This window comes from Centroberyx gerrardi, chromosome 12, assembly GCF_048128805.1.
Source record: "Centroberyx gerrardi isolate f3 chromosome 12, fCenGer3.hap1.cur.20231027, whole genome shotgun sequence".
NCBI classification, from domain to species: Eukaryota; Metazoa; Chordata; class Actinopteri; order Beryciformes; family Berycidae; genus Centroberyx; species Centroberyx gerrardi.
This window is the reverse complement of record NC_136008.1, coordinates 22,386,516-22,409,584: the sequence shown is the minus strand read 5'-3', so window position 1 is coordinate 22,409,584 and position 23,069 is coordinate 22,386,516. Positions and strand designations below refer to the sequence as shown.

General features: G+C 39.5%; 2 protein-coding genes across 9 annotated transcripts in view; both read right to left on the bottom strand.

Moving 5' to 3' along the window:
- The window catches only part of vps13b (vacuolar protein sorting 13 homolog B), a 351,965-nt gene extending 342,926 nt beyond the window's left edge, over positions 1-9,039 (bottom strand). For all 4 annotated transcript variants that reach the window (XR_013506903.1, XM_078287161.1, XM_078287162.1 and 1 more), the window contains exons 1-3: positions 8,940-9,039; positions 7,666-7,824; positions 5,849-5,992 (exon numbers count right to left, since the gene is read on the bottom strand). Coding sequence is in view for 3 of the 4 variants with exons in the window: in XM_078287161.1 (XP_078143287.1) it covers positions 5,849-5,992; positions 7,666-7,812 (291 nt within the window). In the remaining variant the exon portion in view is untranslated. The remainder of the gene's footprint in view (positions 1-5,848; positions 5,993-7,665; positions 7,825-8,939) is intronic.
- A 4,702-nt stretch (positions 9,040-13,741) lies between these two features.
- On the bottom strand, positions 13,742-22,468 carry osr2 (odd-skipped related transciption factor 2). Of its 5 annotated transcripts, none has more exons than XM_071902446.2 (4): positions 22,364-22,468; positions 15,177-15,872; positions 14,596-14,695; positions 13,742-14,235 (listed from the first exon to the last, which is right to left on the bottom strand). In XM_071902446.2, exons 2-4 carry the CDS (start codon positions 15,833-15,835, stop codon positions 14,053-14,055), a joined length of 942 nt encoding a protein of 313 aa, XP_071758547.1. In that variant the 5' UTR covers positions 15,836-15,872; positions 22,364-22,468; the 3' UTR covers positions 13,742-14,052. The 5 variants fall into 5 exon arrangements, with proteins under 5 accessions (XP_071758547.1, XP_071758546.1, XP_071758550.1 ...); XM_071902445.2 differs by having other exon boundaries at positions 22,379-22,458; XM_071902449.2 differs by having other exon boundaries at positions 13,742-14,153; positions 22,379-22,458.
- Between the last annotated feature and the right edge of the window lie 601 nt (positions 22,469-23,069).

Here is a 23,069-nt window from a genome sequence, read left to right as displayed (position 1 = left end):
GCATTGGGACAGAGATTATCCAGTTTGTGCTATCTGATTACAAACTTCCACAGGCTGTTTTCTTTTACTGGTTCAACTTTTTCCTTTGTGTTTTCTGACTTGTGACAGACTGGTGCAGGCACAAGGAGACTGGGCCTCGTTCCATCTGAAGCAACTGTCGATTATGGAGGCTGACAGAGAGGCTACATTTGATTTCATGTTTAATGTTTTTATGAATGACACAATGATTTTCCCTACTACATAGTCCTAATAGGAGACAAGAAAAGTTTTGTTTTTTTAAAGGGAATTTTAATTCAATTCAAATGATGAGGAAGTTAAAAAAGTTTTTTAAAAAATGGAAATTTAATTCAAATGATTTGATTAAAATTAAATCTTGCTTAGTTTTTTCATTGTCAATCTGTAACATTCACATGAATTCCAATTCAAACTAGAAAATAAGGCCTAACTATAAAAGGTCAACCACAGTGGCCCATACACTTGACAGACAGAAGCTGGTAGCAGCCCATACATCCTGGGTTGCCTATCCAGTGGGTTGTGGATTCAACTCCTGGGTGGGAAACCACAGATGGTACAGCAGTAGCATCCGGAGTATAGTAGCTCCAGGACGGAGAATCAACAGTGCATCTGAGGTCACAATGTTTCAAAACTTGTGTGTGCATTTGATAATGCTGTCCCAGTTATTCAAGTGTCATGTACCACATCTATAGATATCTACAAAGCTTAAAAACATGCAGCAGCGTGTGCAATGAATTTTTCAGGAGGAATCCATAGTCTGGTAGGTGGTAGAGTTAGTGGTGGAATAACAACTTAGGGCTTTTTAGAGGTCTTTCAGAATGGAAAAAGGGGTTCCCTAATTCACATGTATTACCCATTATTTAGGAGCAATGAGGGTTGGTGGTGTGAAGCCCTAAAAATAGTTTGGAAGGAATCTAGCAGAAGAAAGGGCCTCGTCGTGACTGTATGCCAAACCAACAAGTCTCGGAGGCACCTCCCCAAATCATCTTGAGGCAATGCATCAATCAGAACCTCCACATCAGGGGCAAATGCACTCAGCAGCCATAAAACTCCCAGATCAAGCAGCGAGCTGAGCCAAAACCAAAAAGGACCTCCTCGGTAAACCCAAGCCCTTATCTTTGTCTCGTAAAAACTAAAGAGCGCCTGGGAGTGTTATGATCCAGTGTAACTGCTGTCCAGCCAGTTCCTCTCTGTCTTTGCTGATCGCACCTCATCTTCAACATCTGGAGCAGTTTACTAAGATGTCAAAAAGAAAAAAAAATTTGCCCCTAATTTTGCTACATTACATCAATGTTAGCTGTTGGGTCTTTCATTAAGGCCTGGGTTCAATCCTGCCAATTTCTGCTCATGTGCTACAACTAGCTACAAATACAAGAACAAAACTCCTAAAAACAGCCACACAATAAACTCTGAAAACGTTCTTTCTACCACCGAAGGTTTTATCCATCTCCTCATTATAGGGAGAGATTTGAAGGCAGTGATGCCTAAAACCAAATGCTCAGCATCACACCACAGACCAGCTATAATCCCCCACATCTAAATTGAAAACCGTAAAATGACAACAGCACCTAATGAAAGAAATTAAATAACTAAATATAGTAAAAGTTGTTCCGGATGTGAATGGCTGGTAACACTGAAGACTGCTGCTAACTCCTTCCAAGAGACAAACCTCTGAAGACTTCCATGGGGCAAATCAGATGCTAGATGGAGACCTTATGAGGTCTATTAATAACTCTGATTTCCATAGGAGCTCCGTACATTGAATGACAGATTTAAAGCCATTGTTTCATCCCGTACGTTTCTTGACTATTTCAGACTGTTTTTTAATTTACAACGGGCTCACATCAAACAGATCACTCATATCAAGTAACTCAAGAGAGACGTATGGGCCACTTTGAGAGTGCCTTTGTACAAGAGGAAAAAAGTTCAAGTTGACTACTACAAAACCCTTTCATCCCCATGACCAATCTCCTGTTACATACAGTGAGCTCTTAGGCATAGACGAGGGCTTAGTCTAATTTCACATGGAGATGTCCACACTAATAATTCAATTCATACACGAACCACCACCACTGAAAAAGTCTGGGCCTAAACTGAATGGAAGAATATAAGGGCAAGGGGATCCACAGCCATAATAGATCTGAAAACCAAACAGAACGTGATAATTATTTGAAAACAGAGACCCATACTGAAGAATCTATGTGCAGTGTTTTCTTAACTTTTTCAAATATTGCATGCAGCCTTAAATGCTCTGAAAAACCCACAGGAAAAAAGCGCACAATTAAGGAAGCTTTCTGAGCTTGTTTTAAACAGAGCACAATGTAACTCAAGGACACCAGATACAGGATCACAGTAACACACATATTAAACTTAATGTATTTGTTTGTAAATGGCCTCCGGTTTGTAAAATTAATGTCAAAGACGAGCTGACAACATTTTTTCTATTACCATATTTTCTGCACCAAAAGTCCTCATTACAGCCTATTTTAAGCAATTACACTGTCAGCAGGAGCTGTAATCTCCAACTGCTGCTAAACGCCCAAATTTCCACATTTGCTGGAAACTATAATTGTGAGCTGCTCTTGGTGCTTTGCAGATGGGCTCTATTGAGCAATTTGAATATCCCTAATATTACCCAGTTCCTCTCTCGAGGGGAAACACGAACATTAAAAAGGTCCAAATAATTCCGGTCAAATTACACAACCCTTAATGAACTTCAAAAGACGCACGGATGTTTTTACAGGCCGGCACTCAGGCTTTAACTGTAATTATGAAAACAAACCATATTAATGATATCATTTATCATTTCCACACTTTGGCCGCATGAGGCCCACCACAAAGTTCCTGTCTCCACTGGACAAGAGAAACACTAGTTAATCTACTAAACCTTAAATGTAAGATTTTCCATACACAGATCAATTGTTTCAGCTTTTTTGAAAATCCTGTGGGCCATCACCCAAATTACTTAAGGGCTTGGGGGAGAACTGTCATGGCCCAGGTTTTACATGCTCCTATGCCAAACTCCCTGCATCTCATTGCTAGAACTTGATTAAAACTGGATCTGGGCCGGATGTGTATATGGACAGGATATTTAACCTCCAGAGGAACATAACCTAGTTTCTGTGTGACTTATATGACAAGGACCCACAGATCTTTTCCTTCAATCAAGGAAATTCCCTCTGACCTGGCCCAAGTGAAAACTGCCACCGTTGAGATGACATGGCAAATCATGTTATGTTAAAATGTTCTAACAATGTTGAAAGTGTAATGAACTTGAAATAAATGTATTATAAGTTAACTAAACTACACAAATCTAAAGAATATAAGGAAATTGGCTGCTTTTTCTTGGCTTGAGAACACAGGAGTAAGCGAGGGCCCTGCTGCCTCCCCCTCAGATAGGAGAGAAGTGTAGCGGCTCATTTAAATTCCTCCTGCTAGGAGGACTTTGCTGGCTTTGCTCCAAATTGTATCTCATGGGTGTGCATACCATTGAATAATTTGTCCAAACGTCATTTGCAATTTTCCAAAAATCTTTTCTTGACTGGGAGCCTTTTAGAAAACATCTGTAACAAATACTTGTTTTGAGAGTACAAGCATTACACCAGTGCTTCATGACCTTAAGCTGTGTATGAAGCATAAAAACAAGTTAAGATTTCCATCGAACAAGAAACCTGATCACTTGAGCAGTAGCCACCTGCATAGTATGATATTTACCATTAGTTCTGGGCAGCTCAAGCTCATGTGTAACAAATCTTTTTGCCGCAGTCTATATAATTAGCTGTAATTGACTTCCCTTGAAATGTGTTTCTTCTGGGACATCTGGCCTTGAAACTTCCACCTTCCCATACAGGCGAGCACTGAGCTCCACTTTCTATTTGGCAAACTGCATGGGTGGCAAAGGTAGGACCAGGCTCTTCTGCAAAAATAAACCTAAGAAAAATGTCTTTCATATGCCACACTTCAAAAAATGAAAATATTTATAACCAAACCTAAACACAATAATATAAATATTGCTCTTGGGATAATTGTTTTCAGATTTATGTCCCTGATGGTGCATGGTAGGGCTCAAAGTAGCTTTTTTACTGATAAGTTACAAGGACAAAATCACACTCTTGTTGCATGAGCAGCCCGAGTTGACAGAGATGTGAAACAATCTTGACTTGTTTATGAATGTAATTAGAAATCTTGTTCATAAGAAGCATTGTTCACTGACTAATGACCAACTGTGAACAGAGAGACCACTGACATGCTAAAGACGGAGATGGCTGAGTAGTAAATAGCAGTGGTCAAATCACCAGTAAAAGTAACCTCTCAGTTTTGAGTTCCCTGAATATTTCTGGTCAATGGTCAATGAAGCTGTCCTTCTTCTGAGGAATAAATGTGCTGAGTGAGAGCGCTGTGTTTTCTTTGTGGGGGGAAAGTTAATGGCAAAATAGAACCAACCATATTTGAATCACAAAAAGATGGGGAAAACAATTGCTAATATCTGCTTTATGCTGGAATCAATCTAGTTCAAAAATCAAGGCAGATGCATCTCTTGATAAATTGAAAGAGCATTTGAAAATGGTTAATTCTGGTAGTATGAATGACGATACACTTTCATCCCCAAACTCTCAAATGTGCTCCTCATTGGAGACTGTCTTTACAACACTTGCCAATGCTCTCTCTTTTTTCCTTCCAGAAGCTTTTGAAAATGTAGATCAAAATACAAATCACTGTTTAAAAGGCATGACTTCATCCTTGCGCCTCAACGAGGCAGTGATTTATTTGCTTTTGGTTTCTTTGTTTTGTTTTCCTATTTTCTTCAGGCATTCCTCATCAGACCCAACTCATCAAGAGTAATTAAGCATGGATCAGGATGACAAAAGAAACTGCTACTTAGCTGTGTCAAATTAACAAGTTTTAATCCCTGTCTGAGAAGCGCCTTACCGCACCATAACAAAATGGTGATAACATGGTTTTGTTCAACCTTAGCAAGTGTGGCTTCGCCCACTCTCCCCACTGAGAGACTATGATTTTCAGACTTTGGTGCTTGTGGGGGGGGGAGTTAATTGGCTCTACTTATGCCAGCTCATTAGAGACACAAACCTTTGAATCAGAGCGGCCAGGCCAGAAACGACGTGTCATATTAATCCAAATGAGTGAACCCCTGCCTGAGCACCTAAGCCGACTTGAAGAAAGTAGTGGCACGAGCCATGGAATGTAAAACCACTGAAAGGGGCAGAGAGGGTTTGGGGTAGAGGACTCAAGAGAGCAGCAGGACTTTACTTATGAGAATTACAAATGTTCTTGCTCCATATTACTTGACATTCTACAATTTACATGTGTTAAACAGTTAAAAAACACTTAACCAGTGACTATGTTTTTAATTAGCACAGTATGATATTTAAACATGAACAACATTTTGAGTTTTTGTGGGTAATTGAAACAAATATGGGCCAAATGATAGTAGCTGTCTTTAAAATATTCAAAACAATAGGTGTTGTAGGGTTATAAAATGAAATGTTAGACGGCAGTTTCTCTTCATGTTTTGGGTAACACCAAGCCAGGCTGATTGTATGCCTTTTCCACAGCAACCTCTCCACAGTGCCAGGCTTGCCAGGGTCAACAAGCTCAACATGTTTAGAACAAAAAAATAATAATCAGCATTTGTTTATTTGAAACAAAGGCCGTGACCAATCTTCTTGGAAGCACAAAGGAAAAATAATAAGAAAGCTTAACTTTGGGGGAAGGGATCATTTCACATAAATAACAAAGAAGATCTGGCTAGCCCTCTTTTGGCCCTGTAGTGGAACTAAGGACAATGTGTTTGTCAGACCAATGAAGAACTAACCTGGGCTCCATCCCTCAGCTTGAGGATGCACTCCATGGTGTTGATGGTGATAACCACCGGCTCCGAGCCCAGCTTGGTCCAGGGTACGTGGATACGCAGCTCATGGATATGACCGCTCATGAATGTGAAGGGCAGCTTCAACTCCTGTAAATATGCAAAGACGTCTGAGGATGTGAACAATAGATAGCTATAAAACTATATAGTTAGAACTGTCTGTGCTATAGTATTACATCTGTGATGCAGACAATGTTGAAAAGGCATATGGTGATATGATTGCTGAGGCTTCAAGAACATTTGGGACTTGTCTTTGAAAAATAAAATTTAAAGATGAGAGGAAAGTAAAAACAATGGCTACAGATTACATATTTGTCACGCCTTAACAAAATCAGTCAGATTTACTCGGAGGCAGAGGAATCATTGTTCTGCATCTTGAACTACTCTGTGTGAGAACGAGTCCCATGAAACCAGACTGCCTACACACATGCCTCCTCCACAACTCTAAGCCAAAATCTAATAATCAAACATATTTCCGAGGAAAAGCTGTCATGAATTTACAGTATGTCTGCTTGATAACCCCCACACTGTTTCACTTAAATTTCACTCCTCTTAGTAAGAAGATGATTTCTAATTACTTCTCTGCACATGAGATATTGTCCAAATTCAATACAATAAAGCAAACTGCAAAAGGGAGGAAAACTGCCAAGGTTTTGACACAGCGTTACACATCAAAATCCTAACAGAATTCCCACTGTCGGTTGGCTGAAAGCTGCTTCCAATAAGAACTTTCATCACAATCTCTGTTCGGTTAGGTAGTGTTTTGGTCTGCTCTTCAGAAGCAGTCAGAACCCACTCAAGTGAAGAGAAACTTCTTTCAACTCATGGCAGATTGATCCAATCCAGACATTACAAGTGTAAAAAAGTACACTGTGTCAAAATAACATTGCAGAGCAAAATATCCAAGTAAATCTATCAAACTTCTTCCAAAACGACTTGACAGTAAAGATACTGCGTGCGTGTTTGGCTGAACAGCATCGCTGTGGTTCTTTTCTGATTCTGGTCAAGGCAATACATCTTAGCTGCACACAGTGAGCCAGGGCTGAATGGAATGGCTGGTGGCGCACACACTCATCCCCCGTTCATAGATTCCTATCCAAGCCCTGTATTTTTAGGGTCGTAAGTAAGGGTCGTAATGTCTAAACATCTATTTTGTATTTTTGTAGACCCACTGTTATGTTAGTAAATGTCAACGTTCACATAACTGTTTCTTCTGTTGACAGACTATAAAACAGAATTACTAATTTTATAATCCTAACAGACATACAGAGACGCTGGTCCCTAATAGGTTAGCTGTATCCTGTATATACCCGCCCGAATGATCAATGTGTATCTATGGACAAAAGCAATAAACAGAAATCACATCAAACTACAACAATCACAACAAGGATTTTGAGAGGTATGTGTTAAATACAACTTAATTCCTTTGCATTGGAACCTTTAGCAAATAAGACAGTCAAAGTTAGTTAGTAAAAAGGACATCATTTATTTGCTTATGTTTTAACAAGGTGTGCAGGAAAGAGATATTTAATATTAGCAAGCAATATTATCAGGCCAGATTCGAACCCAGGACGTTGCAGTTACATGGTACCCTCGTTAGCTAACCGAGCCATCAGGTAACAACATTGCCTATTGTGAGGTATTGAATGTGAAAACAGGATCTGTGTCTTGCTACTCTTGTCCTGACACACAGCCAAGTCACTTGTCCTAAGCCTGAGAAAAGGTTAAAGAGCTTGGGACAGAGGTTATTTAACATACAGTACCTGTTCCAGGACATCCAGCTTCAGATCCAACTTGCTGAGCACCACATCGCCTCCCCAGAGAGACAGCTGCAGGTCAGATGGCTTGAGATTCTTGATATACTTGTTCACATAGCTCATCAGGAGCGGTGTGACATAGGACTCCAACATCTTGTCCCTGTCCTGAACACACATACACACATACATGGCACAACAAATATATCAACCCATTTATGATTAACATCAATTGTTCCACCCTTATGATATATTTCAATGTCGTGTTTATCTGTACATTACAGTATTTGTGCATAGGGTACATGAAAAATCTCTCCTCACCATGAGACCCCAGTCTTATTAAAAACTAAAACATACTAGTGTTCTTGTTATGTGAGGATGCATCAGAGGTAGATGTGTTACCCAGAATGTATACACATCTTCTCTATGGTTATATTTACAGTGGCTAAAAGTTTTATATTAGGTCTAAGTTGCTTACAAAATGTCACTCAGCACTATGCCCTTATGTTTTTTCACTGTGAAATATGCAAGTTGTTAAGGTTCTATGCCTCACCAAGCCATACCAAAGACAAACACCTAAGAAAATGCTCTCTGCTTGGTACTCAGTTTTGAAGAGTCAAACTGAGTCAGAGTGAGGCCGTGCATAGGACTAGCCCGTCCAGATAGTGTGCATTTTTTCATAAAGCTGCCTCATACTATGAAAACAGGAAACCCTGGGAGCTAAAAGGTGAGTTAGGTTATATCAGGTCAGGCTGAAGATGTACATAGCTACACCTAGCCTTACAGTTCTGATAGTTGTGCTCTATACAGAGCATTGTGTAGAAACAGAACAACTATTCCATTTGCATAGCTTGCAAGACGAGTCGTGACTGACTTTTGGGAATTTCAGGAATTTCAGTATTTCTGGTTCTGAGTTAACAGTGTCTTAACCTTTGAGGACCTGAGTTACCTGAGTTAGCTAGCTAGCTAACGTCAGTTTACTTTGTATGCATACATTTGCCTGCAGACAGTCGGCATAAGTTAATTCAATTCTTAATACATATCGATATAACTAAATATAACATAGCGTTTCAAAGGAAGTACTATTGGGCAAATATAGTAAGTTATTGCTAACTAGCTAGCCAAATAGGCTAGCTATGCTGTCCTGTCATTCTAAATACCACAGCAGCAGAGCAGAGAAGCTAAGCTAACTGCTAAATAGCAGTCGTCTTCACTTCGTTTCAGCAAACCAAAGCGTGTGGTCACTAAGGTTGCAGATATAACTCAGAAAAAACTCTCCTTACTTGTTTACCGCGTATTTCCTGTAGCTATTTCGGGAATTCCGAGTTTATAATAACAAATTCATCCCGTTTGCTAAAGTTAGCCACATCCCTCAATGGTTTCAGGCAAACGTCATCAGTAAACATCAACACAGCTTCCGTGTGCCTGGTGGTGCCTTCAAGTCCTGTCGGAAATTGTGCGACTACGAGTTGCGTGCTCATGAATAGAAAAGTAGTAAATCCGACTGGTATCCGACTAGCCGAAATACGACGTTTAGGCAATGGAGAGCACTGAATTCATGTAATGAATTAATTAAAACATCAATTACATACCTAATGCACATTCTCTCCTCTTCATTCTGCTACATCAGCACATGATAGCTCTGTGCCTCTTGATTTCTAAAATAAAACATCACCCACCGAAACACCACTTTTGTTACAGGGTCAATCTTGTTATTATTTACAACCAGAAGCGCTTCAATTCGAGATAAATCGTATTTACAAGCTCTTATCAGAAGAAGGAGCTTCCGAGGACGATTGAAGGCAGCATTACTCTTAATTCGTCATTTCCTTTTCATGACTCCTGGTCACGCCCCCAACCCTTATTTGGCTGGGTGGAAACTCCCCCTTGGTGAGAGAACAGCACAGAATGAACTTCACAGTTATCATTTCTTAATGTCATTGTCAATGTCTACTTTCTCTCGAAAACTAGTGAAATATATTTAGAAAACGTTAGCCTTTATTTTTTTTTTAAATCTAGTCTCATTTCAAGGAGAAAGATTTCCTTCACATACTGAGCCACTGGGATGCCGAGGCCTAATGCTACGCCAATAGTAATAGAAAAGACATAGACATACATAGACATAGACATAGATGACATAGACATTTATATTCACAAAATCTTTGCCTCTCGATCACACGAGGTTGAGGTCAGTCCTCATGCTTAAAAAAACTTAATGGGAGTCTGTAACACAATGGCCTAATCTAAAATGACAGAGGAAGTGTAATTCTAATGAGAACCTGTGCTACTCGATATTTCACTGAAGTTGATGGGAGTAGGATATTATTTGGAAATATAACATAAAAGGCAGTGGTAATGAACAAGACAAAAACTCAAGTAAAAGATCCAATAAAAACTAGATTAGTTATCCTTCATCGCCCTGCATGGTGCGTCACCAAGACCAGGTGACGGATAGGATTCATATGCAAGCTTGGCTCATTCCTCTGTAACATAATTTCACAATTTATTAAAACCACAATTGCATCTTCATACGTAAGCTTCGGTTAAACAACAATAATTTCTGCGTCCAGAAGCTTCTGACATGATAAATCCTTTCTCTCTCCCTTTATATCTTTAAATTTCTGTAGTATAGCCTAACGTTGTTAATATTAGTATCGCTGTTGAATCGTTTTGTAATAAACAGATTTTACATTTCCTAATTAGAGCACACAAATAGGACATAGGCCTAACCTTCAAAAACCCGCCTCTCTTTGGGAAGTGCTTTTTGCCTTTTAGCACAAAACTATAAAGGTCCTGTATCTCTGTGCGTTTCTTTCATGCCAGTATGGATTCAAGTTTTTAACAGAATGATTTTTTTTTCAGACTTATATTCTTTAGATTATGGCAATATGGACAAAGCGTCAGTGATTTAAATAACAAGGTGAATGTTTGTCACTTGCCATGGAGGGTCATATGAGATAATATGACGTCAGAGCGGCCTGTATAGTGGCCTGCCAGATAAGGCCTCTGAGGACACAGTCCACATATGGGCTGGTCCAAGCTGGTCGCTGCTGAACTTCACCATGTGACTGTGTGTGTGTGTGTGTGTGTGTGTGTGTGTGTGTTTACCGTCGGTGTCACTGTACTGAATTAATTTCAGGCCGAGATGTGCTCTCCAATAACCAATACAACTCCTTTGATGTGTTGCAATAATATTACTTTTTTTTCCTGAAGATTCACCGATACTTTGTGCTGTGGCCACTACAAAGACAGTTTTATGAAGCTATGATTATCTATAATCCGGTTAGTCCAATAGGCCGACTGCACGGCATTGTATCCATGGTTATTAAAAGCAGCCTACTTCTTTATCTAAAAATGCAGCGCTACTTCCCAGTGCAGAAACTGCAACGAAGTCGCAACAGCCAGTGTTGTATAAACGAACCAAGACCTGGTGTAGTCTTTTCTTTATTTTTAGATCCTTGTAAATATAGAAATAAAATCTGTTTTTTAAGACATTTTTATTAAGACCACAGGACCATGGTCACTGCTTTGAGGCTGCATATTCATTTCAGGAGAGAAATATGTTGATCAATTATCAATTATCTATTTTCCATCAAAGTAAAAAAGTTAAAAAATAATTTCAGCAAAGTGCAAATTTGCAGTTGTTTGTCCTTGTTTGAGATGCACTTCCTTTAAGAGGACTCCAAAGCCTTTTGAAGACCTTATTGAAAGGTTATTTTCCCTTTCGATTGAGCATAAGCTGTATGGCGGAGTTAATTGAGCTGGAAATAAACATCAATTACGCTACACAATTTATGGTAACACTTTACAGTGGCCTTATTCCAGTGAATTAACCGGTGTATTAACCTATGGGAAAATAGTGTAAGTGCACAATATTAGGTGAAAATCTCCCTAATACAAAATGTGGGCTACTTACAACAGTGTAACGCCATGACGCCGTCTTTACAGAAATGTTTCGTTTAATTAGGTTGATTAGGTTTTGTTGATCTGATCGAATTTGTTCAACACAAGCCAATACAGTTGAATAATTATTTGACGATTTTCTGTTACTTTCTCCAATAATTAATTGTCTAAAAAAATCACCAGGTTGTTAGGCTATTATTACTGATGTTTATTATTAGGTATATTATTATTATTATTATTGTTGATATTATTATTATTATTAGTAGTAGTAATAGTAGTAGTAGTAGTAGTATCAAGCTTTTTAGCATACATCTTCTTAGGGTTTTAGCATTAGCAATCTGAAAAGTACATAGGCTTAATATTATTCTGAAATTGTGCTTCAATATGGAGTGAGGCGGTGCGCTTTGTTGCTGAAAATAACTTTCAGTTTACGAATCAATTAGAAAAATTGTACAATGCGAAATAAACTAGGCCTTAGTTGATGGCCTTTTAGCAATTATGTGTGCGCCATTTTAAACGTTCATCGTCTGTTATTGTAACCAGTTGTTCACGATATTTTCTAGCTCATAAAAAATATATTCCTCAGGCAATTAATTTAATGTCAGGCGAAATTCAGATTTTTAAATTGTGAAAAGTAGTCTTTAGTAAATAATTCCTGGCAGATGCTGCAGCCGATGACATAACAGGCCTCAACTGTAGGCCAGCTGAGAGAGAGAGAGAGAGAGAGAGAGAGAGAGAGGCCGAGACTGAAAGACACACAGATGAAGAGGAAGAGACAGAGAGAGAGAGTCTCATTTTGTCTGCATCGGACAACAAAATAAGTGATTATACATGTAGCACCAGCTCTTATGCTCACAGTGCAAAGGCCAGGTTTATTCTGTTTTTATGGTGGTTTTTATTTCCATTATATTTAATAGTCAAGTGCAATTTCATCAAATTTGTGGAAGATCAAAGATTACTCAGGTTTGGATGCAATCCAACTTTAGGAATTTATATTTGTAAAAATATCAGAAGTACAAACATTGCGCTGATGTTTAAGAATAACATCTACAGCAAATGCTGACCATTTGCCAATAGGCCTGCTCCTAATAACATAGATAATAATTATATTGTTTGTAATGAAAGTGTAAATAATGATGATGATAATGGCAATAGTTGCAACAGCAACCACAGCTGTAGCAGTGGCCTATCATAATCACGGATGTAGTGCAGTGTAAACCAAACCCATCTAATCTCAAATTGGCCCACCGTTTTATTTGCGTAATAGAGTTCACCCGCCTCTTTCGGCTGACATAAATCTTTATGTTATAAATTCATAGCATACATAATAATTAGTCTTAAGCTGATGTGTACTGTTATATGCTGTTATATGAGGACAGGGTCTTTTTAAAAAAATAAAATTGATTTTTGTCTCGGTGGTTGTTTGCCTTGTGAGTGGAGGTCCTGATTTAGCCACCTTTTAATTTGCCACTATCCCTAATCATAACAGCCACTGCTGTTCACAGTCTCTCTCTCTCTCTCTCTCTCTCTCTCTCTCTCTCTCTCTCTCTCTCTCTCTCTCTCTCTCATTGGGCTACATGGCTTTAATGACCCTTGGTGACTCCTGTTAACAGTCCTGCCACTTTGCAGGTCAGCTTTGATATCAAAGGGTGCTGCAGATAAAGACATCTGATATGACTGCTAATGCTGATAATATAAAACTAATCAGCCTCTGTAGGTGCTAGATATTGAGGATAATAATCACTAATAGGAAACACTAATGATGTAGGTAAATGAACGTGTGGATGGTAGATAAGTCTGCAGAAATAATGGTGAACTAACATTAAACCGTATTATGACCGTATTATAACCGTATTATACAGGTAATCATTATTTACCATGTAAAATCGATTATCAAAGCTGACCAAATCATTCTGCATTTCAAAGACTTTCTTGTCATTCTAGGCCACTTCACTCACTAACTGATATCTGTTGCTCACCCTGCTATAAAAAGCCCGACAAGGCAGCCAGAACACTGTAAACTCTCACCGCTTGTTGGCTTTAAACTTCTACACGATTAATTCGATGTCCATGGTAAATGGTTTCAAATATTCATTTTGGGCAATAACTTTGAGTCTCATGTTTCAAACATCAAATAAAAACAAAACAAGTGCAAACTTACCGATGGAAATATTTAACTTGCTTTATTTCTAAAATACAATTTAACATACTTTAAACTTATGGCTGCTTTTTGACAAGTTTTCATTTCAAGGTCAGGAAAAATAAAAAATAACAACATTATTTACATGGTCTTGATATTTACAGGTGGTATGAAAGCTGGACATGGCCATGGCTCCGCTGCTGTCCCATTGAGGCGCAACCAGTATCCCATTCTAAAATGTGCTGTAGTAAAAGTGTCCTGATTTGGAGATTGTCTTTGAGCAAAAAACGTCGTCGACTTGTCTTCCTGTGTTTTGTCCATTGTTATTTTGTTAGTTTGTATAGCTGTCCAGGCTAGTAGTCCTGATGTGGGCTGTGCGTCAAACTGTGCCGTCGCAAGTCACAGTTGCGCCGAAACACCTTTCCGCAGCGGCCACAGCTGTAGGGCTTGATGTCTGTATGGGTGAGAAGGTGAGTTTTCAGGTTACTTCTTTGATTAAAGGTTCTTCCGCATGTGGGGCATTTGTGGGGAGACTCCTGTTTAGATTTAAAGCAAGCAAAGGATTATTCCCTTTAATTGTGTAGTAGTATATGTATTATCTATATCTTTCATTCAATTTAATAATTCCACTATAGTGCCAGTTACTGTGATTGATTATGTGTCAAACGATGAATTTTCACATAGTTTTTTTTTTGTATATCTTTCATTCTGAATCAGTTTTGGTGATTGGCCAAACAGACCTTATCCAAACGCAATCGTTTGTGAGAACTTAGATTTATTAATGTCCCCGTGCATAATAGGTGGATCATGATCTTAACAAACTGTGGCACCTCACACAGTTTAGTTCGGCTAAAATCATCATGATTGTTACTATTTTCATAATGTAGACAGCTTACCTGCATATGTAAGGTTTTATGGACGGCTAGAGTTCGAGACTGACAGAATCCCTTCCCACATTCTTGACATTTGAATGGTTTTTCCTTGGAGTGGATGTATCTGCAAAAACATGGATAACACATCATCACAATCATGCAAAGATTTGCTCGTAGCTGTTACAAGCCCCAGAGTCGTAGGGCAAAAAGTCTCTATTGTGCAAGTTGTGGAGTGTTCACTGTGATGCGTAATAGTGCTTTAGCGCCCTCATGGAGAAAACTCTGGGAATAGACCTGCCAGTGTGCTTTAAGAAACGAATGTGTAAGCCTTGTAATTGCCTGTTCTGAAAAACAACTTTAGAGAAACAGAGAAATAATAGACTTGTGATGGAAATAGCATTTAAATCACATTAAATCACGGCGATGCTTGCCTCAGCAAAAATCATTATAATAATATCACATTGTGGTTCTCGCCCAGGGGTGCTGCTGGGGATTCTAGCCCCCCCTGACAAAATGTGACACTGACCCCTCTGACCCAATGCATCTTAATTAGTACAGTATCGCCCCCTCTGCTTAACGTTAAGCTTATTGGCAGTATATCTTACCTATGGTCTCTGAGATGGTCTTGTCTTCTGAAGGCCTTGTGGCAAATATCACAGGTATAAGGCCGCTCGTCTGTGTGGGTCCTCTCGTGGATGAGGAGGTTGTAGGACTTGGTGAAATGCCTGCCGCAGAACTTGCAAATAAATTCCTTTTTGGTCTTGGACGGGAGCCTGCCCCGGGTGGGTTTTCTGTCCGGGGATAGCTTGCTCAGCTCGGAGATGGTGCCCCCAAGTCCCGATGCCAACTTCGCCAGATCCGCAGCTTTCGGCGGGTCCTCCTGTGTGGCGGCGATGGCGAGGTTGGCGAAGTCAAACCTCGGCCTGTCCTTGTGCAGCGAGGGGACGACGTGCGTAACGCCGCCTTGTTTCGGGTGGAAGAGGTGCGCTGCGGCCGCGAAGGGTAACGCCGGGAAGGGAAACCTGGGGTCCACCAGGCCCTGGGTGGCTGCCATCTCTGTGATCGTCGACCTCAGTCCTTGCATGTGCGGGTAGCCAATTGTCCAGTGGTTCATGTGCATGGTCTGCAACGCGCCCAGGCTGTACAGTCCCTGCAGCTGGTCGACCGCAGCGGGGAAAGTGTTGACGGCCTGCAGGAAGGAGTAGTTGGTGAGCTGGAGGGCCGGGTGCAGGGGGATCGGAGCGGGCAGGGCTTTGCTCCCCATCTCGGCTCAGGCCTCTGCAGAAGACACGGTGAGAACCCTGTGTGGGGGAAATGAAAAATACAAAACAGTGAGTCATGTGCGTAAAAAGTCTTACTATAGGGCCAGTGATTTTGTGAAACTATGACCTCCAGTCAGTGATCATCATAAGGCAAAAACAAATCAGTACATACAGAAAACAAGTATACTTTCAGAAATGCATTCATTTATATATTTTTTTTTATCTAACGTAAATCAGTTTGATACTACTTACTACAATGTAGCCTATGTAGCCTGCACTATGAATTAAATGACATGAAGCTTCATGCCAGCCTTAAAAGGTGGGTAAACTCCTTCAGTTATAAAACGTGGGTAATCTGAGTTGAGGTGGGATTATCCTCAATAGATCCCTGATTAGGGCACAAATAAATCAACAGAAATTGGACACAAACAATACAACGAAGCAGCAACGTTTGCTGCATTAGGCAACTGACCGTCTAAATATATTTTTTATGCATCAAATCGGCCCATATCTAAATGTGCAGCAGCATTGCCTCATGCTGATATGAACTGTGCTCGATGCATTTGTGTCATGTAGAAGAGGATCAGCAATTAAAATAGAATTAATAAACAATAAAACAGGCTTTTGAGGTAGGCTATTGCTTTCATTTCTGTTACTGACAACAAAGCTTGTTCCTTGAAAACGGCTGTGTGCTCTAGAGCATTTGATAAAGAAAATAAATCTAAATTTTAATTAAATTACAACATGGGCGTAAAACGTCTCACGAGGACCTGATCACCTATAAATTCTATATCTATGTCACTCTCACCAAACCCACTAAATACCACGCGAGGTGTTTAGAAAATATTGGTGTTTTCGACGCTGTGGTTTGCAGTTCACACTGTAAACCAAGTGCACTGTATGCAGCGGATTCAGTGCACTTCAGAGCCAGAAGATTTGTAAAGTTTGAAATTTTGCCAGGAATGATCAAATATGTTATTACGTCCATGCGTGTGACTCAGAACAAAACACACCGCAAATGTTGACTATTAACTCCATTAACGTTACCTTTATCCTTGCTGCAAATACGCGTTTTTCTTTTCTTTTATGGATATAATATAACCTACTTCTTTTAATATACACTACCAGCCTGCCTACTTTATTTCATGCTACAAGGCGGGTTTACCTTGAGCACGCTTATACTGAACAACTTTTGGGGATTTTAACCTACTTTTCCACAGGACAATGTTGTTACGTTAAAACAAGGAGCTTCAATCTGTCACCATAATGCAGGTCAGCTATGAGGCGAGCTGACAGTACAAGAAAATTCAGGGACTGCTTCCATGTTTCCATCCCCAGGTGAAAAGCTATGTTTTCCCACACAGAAAAGTCGACTGTAGAAGTTCAAGTGTTGCGGATGGTGAAAGCAGGACTGGCAGGAAGCCATGCAGCATTACAACGGCAAGCTGATCCACGTTCATATGACCTTTAGATTTTGTCGAGAATGCAAAAAACAGTTCTGTTCTCGTGTTTTTGGAACACATAATATTAGCCCTACAGCAGCTATTTGGATGAATCAGGCTATATACTATTTTTACATTATATTTCGCATGTTATATAATATAATAATAATAATAGCCAGTTTAGTATGATTATGGTATTAAGGTATTATTCACACTTGGAGAAGGCTTGGAGAGTGAAAGTCCTACTTACATGGTCGCCGCAGGGTTGGTCAGTTGTCTTAGTCAAGTTTTTACGAATCTTTGAATTATTTCTCGCTAGGCGATGGTGTTTTACACGTTTCTGTTACTTTTACTGACGGGATAGGGTTAACATAATTTTGCACAGGTGCAACATAAGTCACCACGCACTTGTTCTTTGCCCATATGTGCAACTTTGTTCAATCTGTTCTGCTTTCAGTCTTTCAACCTTTGGACTTCATTTACACTTTGACAGCAGTCTAAGTAGCTTGTCATGCTCCCTGAATCCTCAGTTTCTTTTTTGGCAGATGGTTTTAAATTTCTTTAAAGTAGTGACGAGTCTCTACGCACACGAGGGCCTATTTCAGCAATGTAATCTGCCGTGGACAGGAGACCAGTGATGTAGTGGGAAATAAAAAGGTAGGTGAACTATGACCTCCAGTTGGTGATCATCATGCAGCAAACAACCACCAATATAAACAAAAAACGTATTTAGTTTTTGCTCCTTAAAAAAACCTATCATCATGTAACACACACCAGTCTGACACTACTGTGAATTTATCTCATAAAGATTCATGTCAGCCTAAAAAAGGTGAATAAACTCTCTTCCCCAAATAAAAATGTGGGTGAAGTGAGTTGAGCTGGGTTTGCTCCCTCCCTGCAGTAGACTGAATACCCTGCCAAACAGAATCTTACCCCCAATAAATAGCTGCCAAAGGTCCTGCGGTGTATCAGTAATCCACAATGACTATAGAGGCGACGGGCTCCAATAAAGCGTCGCTAAAAGTTTTCCAAGTTCCAAGTCCATGAAACTCTCATGTAGCCATGCAGCCAACTCTGCTGTCTCGGAGTTCTGCAGAGAGGCGAGAAGCTGTGAAAAGTTGTGGAAAGAGACGAAGAAGTTTGAGGGAGAGACAGCGGCAGCGTGGGAGTCCCGTCCAGAGCTGGGGCTGGAAGTGTGCGTAATGCGCACCGGTCCTTCACTTTTCAGGGCTCCGGGGCTCTGCAGCGCTCAGCCCGCCCTCCGACACGCCTTCTCCCCCCCTCCTCTGTCATTAACTCCAATGTTCCTCCTCTGTTTACTTGTTTGGATAGCAACTAGGGCTCCAGACTATAGTAGAGAGCCGTGTTCAGCTCAACCTGCCTCCTCTGACACCTCTCGTGTACCCTATAGCCCGGGCCTATACCTTTTTTTGGAGACATTATTGGAAGCGCAGGAGGAAACCGTGATCCATTTTTTTTTTCTACTCCACGCTTTTGAAAACGTGCTTTTGGATATTTGAGTAGCTTACAAGATTTTTTTGAAACCATAGACCCCATTTGCGAAAATGGAGGGCACATGCAAGAGCCACCACATTAAATCGTTTTATTTCATTGTGGTAAGAGTAAAAAAAATTCTGAGGTCTGAGCCAGAAAAAAAAAAACATCCTCAAATCAGCAGCATGGTGAAGAAATGCAAAGTAAACAGTTAACGCTTTTTGTAATGTTTAGACGATTGGCTGGTCTTTATTTCTCAATAATAGAACTAGATATTTTCCCTAAAACGACGTAAAAACACATTCATTAAGTAGGCTAATTATACCATAATCAAAACGTCAAGCTTGTTGCCGGACAAGCCGTTTTATTTGTATCATTTACAACCAAATAGGCTAAATTACCACAGATATAAACAACCTGGATATTATCTAAACGATTAATTTAATGGCCTGATGTTTTATGTGTAATCAAAATAATAGGCTTTGTATTTTTCTGAATAAGAATATATACTGTATGTATATGTATATTGAGTCCATCCTTATTGAGGAAAACACCTCAAGCTCAATTGTTCATAAGCAGAAATAATTTCACTCTCATGTCTCTATCATTTCTCCAACCTTTCCCGTTGGATTTGATGTAATGAGAAGCGACAGGCTATGAGATTAATTAGGCTGCGCCAGTTTTATGTCTAGCCACAGATTTAGTCTGAGATAATTTAATATAGTTTTTGACAGCTCAGTCAAAAGTCAAATGTACGTCTGTTTGTGCCGCAGAGCAAAGGTTCCCATAAAGAGATCAATGGCATTACGCACACAATTAAGAAGCAAAAATCATTACAGGCTCTGCTATTAAACCAAGATGTTTAACTGTGGAATTCTCCTCTCCAAATGTAGTCACTGACAAGCTTATTTGACAAAAACTGTAATAAAATTATGGAGTATATTTAAAACAAGGATAAAAAGATAGTGATATTTCTGTTAGGGAAATGTACAAATCCACAGACGTGACGTGAAAAGTGCAAATCGCTACGACTCTTTATAAGCTGTGGCAATATTTTATTTTATCTGGAGTTTTTTCTTCTAATGACAATTTATTATTTTTTTTCAGCAACGTTACAATGCATGGCAAAGCGACTGAAGGAAAAAAATCAATTTACAGCAGAATGTGCAGTAGATGTGTTCAGTGCAGCAGGACAGACAGACAGACAGACAGACTGGGGGTTTGCAGTTGCTCAGTCTGCTGTGGAGCGCTGCGGTGCAGAAAGCAAGTCTGCAGCGCCGCCTATTGGACCAGTAACGAAACGACAAGCTGCTGCTCCAACTCTTTGCCGCTCTTGGAGGCCACTACTACTGAACACTGTTACTTTATATCCAGTCGACATACCAGAAAAAAAATGTTTTATGAAGAATGGCAGTATCATTGTGGTGAATTTATCCTTTTAAAGTAATGAATATTTAGAATATTTAGAATAGGCATGGGCTTACATGTCAGTCTGTGAATACTTTAACAAAACGAAAAGTCATTTACCTACCTGACGAGACACAATATATATTTAAATATATTTCACCACTGTAGCAGAGGATAGCAGCTTCTGACCTATTGCATTCATGCAACTCTTCCAGCACGTACCGAGAGGACAGATGAGACCAGAGTTAATAGTCAAATGGGTGCAAAGGGACAGTCACTGATGTCTGTTCTTACGGTGGATAATGCAGGGAAAACAACCAAACTGCTTTCAAGACTTAATAAATTCAAGAGCTCACGTAATTGTTGTTTTCTTATGGCTGCAGAACATTTTTTTGCACCATCTAGGCGATCCGCGTAACACCAAAAACGTGCTTGTGGTTTTCGTTCAGTTTCATATCACACAGGCCTCGATCTTCACTGTCAAAAACACTGAACAATTCCAGACAGATTCAACACACAAACTCCCCCAAACTTGACATTTTAAATTATGGTGTTTTCTCAGCATTTTTCAAGATATTTATAACAATGCTCTGTCTTTATTTTTGAGCCTTGGAAAAAGATTAGACTTCAATCACAGTCCATCAAAATAAACCACCATGTTTAAAACGCAGAATTTAAATAGCTTTGGGTTTGGTCTATTGATTCACTTTAAATTTGCCAATATAACCTACTGTATATTATCTGAATATTTACTAAATCAATGAAGAGAAACGCTATTTTCTGCGAGCAAAATAACGACTTCCTGGGGGAGCCAACTTGAGTTCTTTTTTCCCCTTTTTTTTTTTTTGCATTAGTGCAAAGGTTAAATGCTACTGTTCAACACACAGCAATTGTACTAATGATGCCACCACGTCAAAACGTAATATTCTATATTCCTCTAAGGATTAATAGTGTGTCTGTGGTATTCAATGTTGAGTTTATGGCGACATTATTGTACTTTATGGTATTTTCTTCTCCTATGATATCACTATTATATTTCTATAATATTCCTATAGGACATTATATATAGTTATAGTTATAGTTATATTGCTGTGATATTTATATAGTATCCTTTTAATATATACTATAGGATTACTGTAGTTCTTAATTATGAGTGTAGTGTCAGAGCCAGACAGTCACTGCCTTGGCCTCTGCCCCTGCCCCGCGTCCCCTGCAGCCGCCATCATTCTCTATGAGAATCTGTTTCCCACAAAGTATCAGTGTTGCAGCTCAGTGCAGCTGCCAAGCCTGTAATGGCCGACACTCCTCTTCCAATAACACCGAGTGACAGTAAAGAAGCAGAGGTAAGCCCATTGCAGAGTAAAAAAAAACAATAGAGCTCTACTGGGTTGGGACTACAGCTTGAGATACAAAACTTTACCTCCATCTTGCCACAGTAATGTTAAGAATATATCCTGATTTTGTTCTGCAAGTGATAGACGTTAAAAAAATTTCTGCGTCTGTCAAAACATAAAATACAGACACAGAGCCAAATGCAGAGCTTCAAGAAACAAGAGTCAGTATGATGTACATTTCATTGTAGTGTAGTATGTCGCCTATATGTCATTTCCTTTCTCTTTTGTTTCTTGAAATTACTAAGATATTCTATTCTATTCTATTCTATTCTATTCTAAAAACTGCACTCACTGGGGTTGTCTGATATCCAAGTAGCCCAGTTTTTAAAGAAAACATTATTGTTGTGTATTGTGACATCTTTTAGTTTGGTCCAGTAGGAGGTTTTCAATGACAAATTCACAGATATGTCAGTTTCATTTACATAGGCAGTTTCTTATCAAATAGGAGTGTAACAATCTGATTTCACACATGATAATGGATTCACAATGTATTTTCTCAGTATTACAGTATTAGAAAATGAAGTTGATTTAAAATGAATACGCCACAGTAGGCTATATGCTGGAACATATTTAGGCCAGAGTGTTTGTTTCCTCATTAATATTTGGAATTAAATGGAAAATGTGGATGTTGACTTGCTCCTGTTGCATATTATTTAGCTATCCAGCTGTAGTTGTTCAGATCTGATTATGCTTATCTGATATCATGCTACAATATTGATCTTCCTGGTACACGCTGTGACCTTTTTATATCACCATATATTGTGTCACCTTACTTTCAAATGCTACACCTTACCTCTGCTATACTCACATTTAGAGTCTGTGACAGGAGATGGGGAGCTCTTGGCTTGTTTTGGAGTCTGACTGGATCTGTTTGTCTCTCTGTATCACTCTGTCTCTCTGTGCATGTTGGCAGACAGGATGTTAGGTCCATATTGTAAGTGCAGGGGTGGGGGGGTGGGGGGTTGGGGTAAACCTGTCACTCTTGCCTACCTGTTGTGGTTTCGAAGCCCCCACATCCCCACCTACACTCTCACTCATCCTGTCCCAGCAACAGCTCTCAGGGTGGGTGTTTTTCACTGAAAGACCCCCCCCATGTCATATTTTCCTCCACCTCAGACTTCATATGAAGTCATGACGCTACACTAAGCTACACTAACCCACGTGAAGTGGGTTAGTGTAGCTTGACAGTGAAACTGAATGATACAGCGTGCTTATTTTGAGTTTCGATTTTAATGTAATCCAACAGATCTGCCAGTGTGATAAATTGGTTCTAGCCCAAACGCTATTAAATTTTAATCCAAATGGAATAAATACCAACTGATTTTAAGAATAACAAACTGCACAAATGATTCATAATTAGCAAGGAAAGCAGCAAACACGCCTCTGTTTGGTCATATAATAACATATGTGCTAGGCCAGTTAATAGGTAACTTCTCCTTTTTTAGTCTGTTCTAAGCTACTTACACCAGTAGTTTTGATGTATTGGCTTTGTAAGGTAA

Bases quoted from the DNA above. Each gene is read 5' to 3' on its own strand.
- osr2 (XM_071902446.2), bottom strand. From the start codon at position 15,835: ATGGGGAGCAAAGCCCTGCCCGCTCCGATCCCCCTGCACCCGGCCCTC. The intron at 14,696-15,176 runs GTAAGATATACT...ATGTTTTTGCAG, and splicing joins GACCATCTCAGAGACCATAG to ATACATCCACTCCAAGGAAA. The intron at 14,236-14,595 runs GTAAGCTGTCTA...AAATCTAAACAG, and splicing joins ATAAAACCTTACATATGCAG to GAGTCTCCCCACAAATGCCC.